The sequence below is a fragment of the Xiphophorus maculatus genome, chromosome 4 (genome assembly GCF_002775205.1).
Source record: "Xiphophorus maculatus strain JP 163 A chromosome 4, X_maculatus-5.0-male, whole genome shotgun sequence".
NCBI classification, from domain to species: domain Eukaryota; kingdom Metazoa; phylum Chordata; class Actinopteri; order Cyprinodontiformes; family Poeciliidae; genus Xiphophorus; species Xiphophorus maculatus.
The window spans coordinates 3,458,203-3,466,103 of NC_036446.1; the positions used below are offsets into that span (position 1 = coordinate 3,458,203).

The 7,901-nt window shown below is 39.2% G+C and overlaps 1 protein-coding gene across 1 annotated transcript in view; it reads right to left on the bottom strand.

Moving 5' to 3' along the window:
- samd4a (sterile alpha motif domain containing 4A) overlaps window positions 1-6,759 on the bottom strand; it is a 52,235-nt gene extending 45,476 nt beyond the window's left edge. Inside the window, exons 1-2 of the mRNA XM_023332853.1 lie at window positions 6,626-6,759; window positions 3,985-4,493 (exon numbers count right to left, since the gene is read on the bottom strand). Coding sequence (XP_023188621.1) covers window positions 3,985-4,180 — 196 coding nt within the window. The 5' untranslated portion in view covers window positions 4,181-4,493; window positions 6,626-6,759. The remainder of the gene's footprint in view (window positions 1-3,984; window positions 4,494-6,625) is intronic.
- Window positions 6,760-7,901: the final 1,142 nt, after the last annotated feature.

Sequence of the window (7,901 nt, forward strand, 5' to 3'; positions counted from 1 at the left end):
TGTGCCGTGGTGGTGCAGAGGTTTAGCACAACCCATGTATGGAGGCCTCAGTCCTCGACGCAGCCGTCGCAGGTTCGATTCCTAGCCTGGTGACCTTTGCCTTGTTTCTCCTTCTCTCATTACCAACTTTCCTGTCAATTAGCTATCAAATAAAGGCCACTAGAGCCAATAAAACCTTTAAAAAAAGCTGGTATTAGAGCTACTACATAATAAAAATAATCATAATTGATGACTGTATGAGGAACTTCTTTACTTCCTCGTTGCTGAAATGTGCTATGCAAATAAACTGATAAAAAAAAACATGACAAAAATAATAATATATAAACTGTAAAAATGCAGAAGAGGTTATATTTAGGTCTGTTACAATAAGCAATAAATCAATTAATCGCATCATAAATTCAATCATTTTTCTCTTTCTACCAAAAACTGGATGATTAAAGCTTCAGTCTGGTGTTTTGGTCTCAATTAGCCTTTTTTAAGGTTAATTTTGTTTTACAGAGACTTCGTAATTAATTTTATTTGTTGTTTTGTTTATTTATTTTGTATATTTAAAATGTCTTCCAGTTCCAGTGTTAAATGGTCTTTAGAATTTAAAGTTTATTGATCTTTGAGAATGTGTTTATGTATTATTATGCCATTATTATCATTATGCTACTCAAAAATGGTCTCAACAATATTATCATTTATCGCAATAAATTCTGAGACAATTTACCATCCAGGAAAATGTGTTACCGTGACGGGGTTAATCGTAATAGCTGCTACAAAAGCCTAAAATATCTTTCTTTAAAGTCAAAGTGTGACTTTAACATGTTTTACATTTAAATGATCACAATAATATCGCTCCCTTCAGCGTCTAATGGTCACACCAGTCCTGTTTAGTTTAGTCTTCTTTGTCTAGAAAGTCCAGTTTGGTTGGTGAGGTGTGAACGCTAATCGAATGCTAATCGTTCAATTAGCGTTCACTAAAAACCGCCTAAAAACCTTGGACTCGGTACAGTAGAAGTGAACTGTATATGAATGTATATGAGAATACCAAGCGGACCAGAAACCGCTCCCAAATTAGGAAGTGGACTGCAACATAGGGCATTCTGGGTAAATACAACCAAAGTAAACATGCTAAGCTAGTGCTAGCAGGAGAAATGGCTCATGGACCTTTGTCAAAGACAAAAGAGAAATCCTTCAATCCACTAAAATCTGACACCACCCCATTTTTGCTTACATTTTGTGAAGACAGAAGTTGGTCTCTGCGTCTTCTTCAGAGGTTTTTCTGTAATTTACTTTAGAGATTCTTGTTGCGGCGCCCCCACAGGTGAGGAGGGGAACAGGTTGCTCAAAGGGTTTGGTTGGTTTGGGAAACCCAGCAACTGAAAATGCAACAAATGCTGCAATTTTGGTCCTCAATCAAACCGAGTCCACTGGACTGTCAGGCGTGAAAGCAGCCTTAGATAACTTATTTACACCGGGTCGGTCCAGTTGGGATTTTTAAAATTATTTATATAATATTGGGTAGCAGAAAATTAAACTTTAACACTATAAATTATGTTTTTTTTATTGACTAATTTCCAAAATAAAGAAACACCAGCTCTCGAACACATCTGCACACCTTTAGCGCTTCATTCAGGTTTTATTTCAGACTCTTCCTGACCTACAATGGGCACCAGATGAACCAGCAGCTGAGTAATATCCCCGCTGTGCTTTGATCTCTGACAGTATAAACACAGTTTTATTTTTCCAGGGGTCTCCGGGGGAAACTCCATGCCGTCAGCTTTGATGTCCGGTTTTATCAAGCAATAACACAGAGCAGAGAGAGGAGTGTGACCCGACAGGAGCGGCTCACCCAGATCTGATAACCCATCCATGCGCCGATACAGGTGCCGCTCCATCACAGCGGCGCTTCACTCTATTTTTCATGAGCCCAGTCGGTTGCCAGGGTTTCTGTTACCATGGCCGTGCTGCAGTGTGATGCAACAGAAACCGAGGCAGAACCCCCTCCTTTCTGCTTCCCCTGTTGCTTTGGCCCAAAACCAAGTCAGGAAGAGCTACAAGACTGTAAAATGTAAAATCTGCAGCAGCTCTTCACCACTTCATGTCCGGTGAGTTGATCCAAACTATATCAGCTCATCTTCATGTGTTAAAACCCAAAAATAGGTCAAAAAGCAGCAGAAAATAGCAAAAATGGTCAAAGTCTGCAGATTTACCTCAGAAAGACATTAATAAAGACATACTGAGAAAGAAATGCAAACTTTTAGTTGTCAACTGACAATTAATTAATTAATCAAATAAAAAAATTGGCATATTGTGCTAATTTTTCATTTTTATGCAGTATTAGAACAACATTAAAAGATGCAAATTAACAAATACCTCAATTTTAAAATAAGAAAATAAACATTTTGTTCCCTAAAATGCAATAACAGCATTCGCTTAGCGAATATTTCATCATTTTTAGCAAACGATGCATCTGCAGATTAAACAATATTTCTAACAACATAACAAAGCTCTGCTATGCAGCGTGAGGCTAATTAGTTTTTGGATTAACTGACTAATAGTTTGAAATCAAAAGTGTTTAATAATTTGTTTAAAGAATTTGAACCAGCTAAAGCTGACACTAGATGAATTTTAGGTAGAACATATTTGTAGGCGTTTTTCTTAAAATAATGAAAATGTATATTTTTGTACAATTTTGGCTTAATTACTGCTCTGAGTGTGTTGCTCTTTCACCAAACTGCCTTTTTTGAGTCTGTTTACTCCCGTCTATGATTAACCAATTAGTTGACAATTATTTCAATAATCGATTAATCTGATTAATCGTTTCAGCAAACACCTACAAACAGACTCTACAGGAAGAAATAATCTCTCTGAAATGTGTAATAATTTCCCTTGGGACTCATTTCTACATTTGAAATCATTAGCAGCACAAACCTCACCGCAGTGGCAACGAAGAAACGGTTTGTTGACAGAAAACCAAAGAAGAAAAGTAACATCAGTATGTGGTGGCAGCATCATGCTGTGGGGATGATTCTCTCAACCAGGAGCAGAGAAGCTGACTGCACTTGATTGGAAGTTAAATCACTGCAAAAACACAAAGTCTTACCAAGTATCTTTGTCTAGTTTCTAGTGCAAATGTCTTAGTAAACCTACAATAAGACAAAACTAACTTACATTGAGATTGGAGCTTGTTTTAAGTAAAACATTCCCTAATATTGATGAAAAGTGTTAGTTCCACTGGCAGATTATTTCATTTATAAAATTGGGAAATATTTTGTTACAAGTTAAATAATCTGCCAGTGGAACTAGAAAATGTTTTAATCAATATGAATAAATTATGAATAATTAAAGAAGTGTTTATATCTTGCTGAAAAGTTACATGTAAATTAGTTTAGTCTTATTCCAAGTGTCCTGAGATATTTGCACTAGAAATAAGACAAAAATGTTTGGTTAGATTTTGGGGTTTTTTTGCAGTTTAATTGCTAACCTGTAGTGTAATAACTGATATTAACGCACAACCAGAACCAACATTTGTTGATGCTGTGACAAATGTGGGTCAAGAAAATATTGTAGTGAAAATAAATTAAAGCAGAAGCGTTAATTTGAGTGTACTCATCTTTTTTCGTATCATACACTGCAAAAACACAAAATATTACCAAGTATTTCTGGTCTAGTACAAATATTAGTAGACTTGAAATAAGTCAAAACTGTCTTAACGTAACTTTTCAGCAACATGCAGCAACTTTTTTAACAGTGTAATTCCTTAATATTGATTTTAAAAAATTAGTTTCATTGGCAGATTGTTTCCCTTATAATCCAGGTTATAAGAGAAATAATCTGCCAACAAGTAATTATTTACTTAAATAACCTCTTATCTCTTGCTGAAAAGTTACTTGTAAGTTAGTTTTGTCTTATTTCAAGCATACTACTTGCAGTAGAAACTAGAACTTGATCATATTTTGGCTTTTTGTCTATTAATCTGAGAAGAAACCGTCCTACCTGGATTATTGGCCTCTCCCTCCAGGACCTGCAGCTCCGTGCATTCAGCCAGGGAGTGCTCCAGGCACACCTGCAGGAATCGGGCCTGGGTCCGGCTCACCCTCTTCAGCAGCGACACCAGAGCCACGGTCTGCTCGCACTCGTTCCATCCCTTAAACCAGCTGGCCAGCACGCCCACCTGATCCCGAAACATCATGGTCTGCCGGGCGGGACGGACGAGGCGCCGCCGGATGCGGTGGGATGTCCCAGATGGCGGATAAATCCCTGCTGGAGGGGGTTCCACACCACCTTCGATTCCCAATAATCTCCTTTGCTGAGAGAGTGAGAGACAGGAGGAGAGGAGAGGCGGTTCCGGCTCTAAGCAGGCATGAGGCGATCGGATCTGCTTCTGGCGGCTCGGTGGATCTCAGATGGGATTGATCGGTGACGGGTCAGCTCTTTTCCAGCTCTAGCTGTGTCGCAGCAGCATCAGTCTGTGGCATTTCCCTTCAGGGAATCCCCTGTCAGGCCTGCAGGCGGACGTCAGGCATTAGAAGAGAAGCATGTTCAACATGGAAACTGCAACCTCGTACTTCCTGAGGCACGTCATTTACACAAGCACAAAACAACAGCTGTTCAAATTCCACATGTTTGTACTTCCATTGGGTCTCGGCTGCTTCTAAAAACTATTTTTTTGTTTTTTTGGTGTCAGGAAAACGAGCCGTTTCAAAAACCTCCCGATTGTTGAGTCACACTCCACGAGCGCTGTGCCGTTACCTAGCAACCCCAGCGGAACACCAGCCTTGTTACCTAGCAACTCCAGAGGAACTCCAGCATGTATCCACATTTTTGTACTTCCATTTGGGTCACAACTACTTCTAAACAGAAATTCAAATTCAATTAAAAAATACAATATTGATCCCAAAATGAAATTAAATAAAACTACGTGTTTAAATATATAAATCTATACATATTTTATTTAATATGAAATAGATCCATTATTTTGGCAATAACTTGACTTTTTTTTGCTGTTTCGAAAACCTCCTGCTTGTTAAATCACATTCCACAGGCAGAACGAATGCCAGCATGTATTCACATTTTTTGTGTTTTCATTTGGGTATCAACTGCTTCTAAAAACAACCCAAGGCAAAAAAAGAAAGAAAGAGAAAAACGCTTTCTGGCAATAAGTTTATGCTTTTTGGTGTCTGGAAAACAATCAGTTTCAAAAACTTCCCAGATTAAGTTACATTCCAACAAGCAACCCAAGCAGCTCCAGCATGTATGCACTGTACAATGGCTGCTGGAAAAGACAAGTGTTTCGTTGATGACTTACCATCCTGAAACCACTTGCTGCATTCTTGTTGGTTGTGCAGGAGGCTCTACTGATACTTTTCAAGCATGTACAGTTGTATAATTGTGCATCTTTTTGCCACTATTTTCACATGCAAATGTAAAATTTGAGTGGGGGTGGGGGGCGTGGCCAGCAACAACTTATTTGGATTTAAAGTGACAAGAGCCCTAAAAAAGCTCATTCTGGGGCGTGCCGTGGTGGTGTAGCGGTTAGCGCGACCCATATTTGGAGGCCTTGGGTCCTCGACGCGGCCGTCGCGGGTTCGACTCCCGGACCCGGCGACATTTGCCGCATGTCTTCCCCCGTCTCCTCTCCTTCCCCATTCCTGTCAGCCCACTTTCGTAAAAAGGGACACTAGAGCCCACAAAAAGACCCCCTGGAGGGGTAAAAAAAAAAAAAAAGCTCATTCTGAAAAAGGACAGACAGAAGTCTCATTATCTAAGAATGATTTTATGCAAAATAAATGTTCTGTACATGTTTTAACCCATATTCTAACCTGTTCAAACATAATAAGTCAGTTCTAAATACAGAAAATGCCACTAGAAATAATTTTTACACACTTTTTCTGGCGCCCCCTATACACAGCGCCCCTGTGAGTTGATAACGTGGGTTTTGCGCCACTACTCTCTGTGTGTCACTTTCTACTTCTTTCATTCAAACTTGTGTCCAGCCTGATCCGACAGCGTCCCTGTTGCTGCTGCAGTGGGACAATTTAAATGTATCTATGTAACTGAAAGAAGCCAGACTCTGAAAACTTAACCGAGCATTTATAGCTGTCGCCTATGCAGCATAGGGCTTGTGGCATTCACCACCGGGACAAAAATAAAGGCAAAAAAAAGAAAAGAAAAATGTTTCTGGTATCCACCCATTCCTAAAAATACAGCTGTCGGTGATCCTGGCGCTGAATTTTCCCAAGGACGCCGGCCGGGTTACCGACGGCTGCTGCGGCGACTTCCTGACATTATTTCAATGATAGGTTCGCCTTCCACGGGAGAAGAGAGCTCGCTGTCTGCGTGGGAGATCCGGATCCACAGAGGAAAGCTGAGGAGTAAAATGTGGGAGCAGATCTGCTGTCTAAAACTGTCACTCTGCTTCATCAGCACCCAGCCTGCTGCGGATAGGACTGCGTGTGCGTCCGAGAAAAACAACAATATCCTCCTTATAATGGGATTCATAACTTTATAGTTACACACACATAAATAGATGCAAATAATGCAACTACCTGAAAACTGGGGAATATAAGATGAGAAGGGGGCGCTTAAGAGGTTTAGTTTGAATTTCTAAATGATTAGATTATTATTATTTTCCTACCTTCTGGCGCGGTTTGCATCGTCGGATTCCCCCGCAGGAGGAAACTCAGGCTCGGCTTGTTTTAATTATGAGCGGGGCAGCGGCGCCCTTTCACTCCGGGTCTGCGGGGTTTGCCATCTTGCCTAACTTTTCCCTCTGAGTCCGTTCAACAGACGGGCTGCGCTGCTCTAACCCGCTTTCTGGAAAGACGAGCGGGACGCAGCCGACATGTTCCGCTGCGTGGGTGTCAAAATAAACTCCGGAGCTTCATTTTGAAGGATCACCATTAAACTCATTGGAAATTTTGTTAATTTATTTGACAGGAGCAACACAGATTCATTAGCATTTCTGCAGAATGAGCCAAAAGGCTTTTTTTTCATCGGCTGATTTTAGATTATGCACAAATTTTGTCAATAAATACAATTTGTACAAACAGCAAATACAAAACAAAGGAGACCACAACACAATTATTATGAAATTATGTTAAATAAATTTAGATTAACATAAAGCATTTTTAACTTAAGTTGAATTAAATAGTGCATTTTAAATCTAAAATTAAAATTATATTACATATAATTTAATTTATTATACCCAACTTGAATTTCAAATTAAAATCAAAGTAAAACTTAATTTAACAAAATTTAATCTAATTTACTTTGTTTTATTCTAAAACAATTTAGTATCAAAGTTATTATCGTTAATGAAAACTAGCGAAATAACGAAGATGTAATAAAAACATTTTTTGTTAATACTAAAGTTAAACTAAACATTTAAAAAACAAATAAAAAATATCAAAACGATTAAAAATGTTAAGTTAAAGCTAAATAAAATTAAAATTATCAAAAACCTTAACAACTAGAAATAAAGATACAATTTTAGATAATTTTTTTTAAAAATTATTAATTAATCAAATTAATATTTGATGTTGGAGATTTACACAGCCGTACCAGAGGCGTAGTGGATTTGAGCGTGTGGCTTTTATTTTGAAGGCTGTTCCCAGCCAGCTTCCGGCCTGTTTGATGTAGGCCGGGAGGCTCGCGCTGCTAATCATTAACAGCGGAGCATTACGTCAGGGGCTTGGCAGCGCGAGGAAGCACCAAAACAGAGAGAGTTGGGATGGGAGGGGGGGGAGCGACCCGGAGAGAGAAAAATGTCCGAAACAGGAAGTCCGTCAGAAATCTACAACTTTTTAAAATCCTCAAACTTACACATGGCGAAGCGACGGAGTGTGACGTTTCCCCCAAACTCACCGAAAACGGTTCACTGTGACGTCATACGGCAATTATAGGTAGAAAAA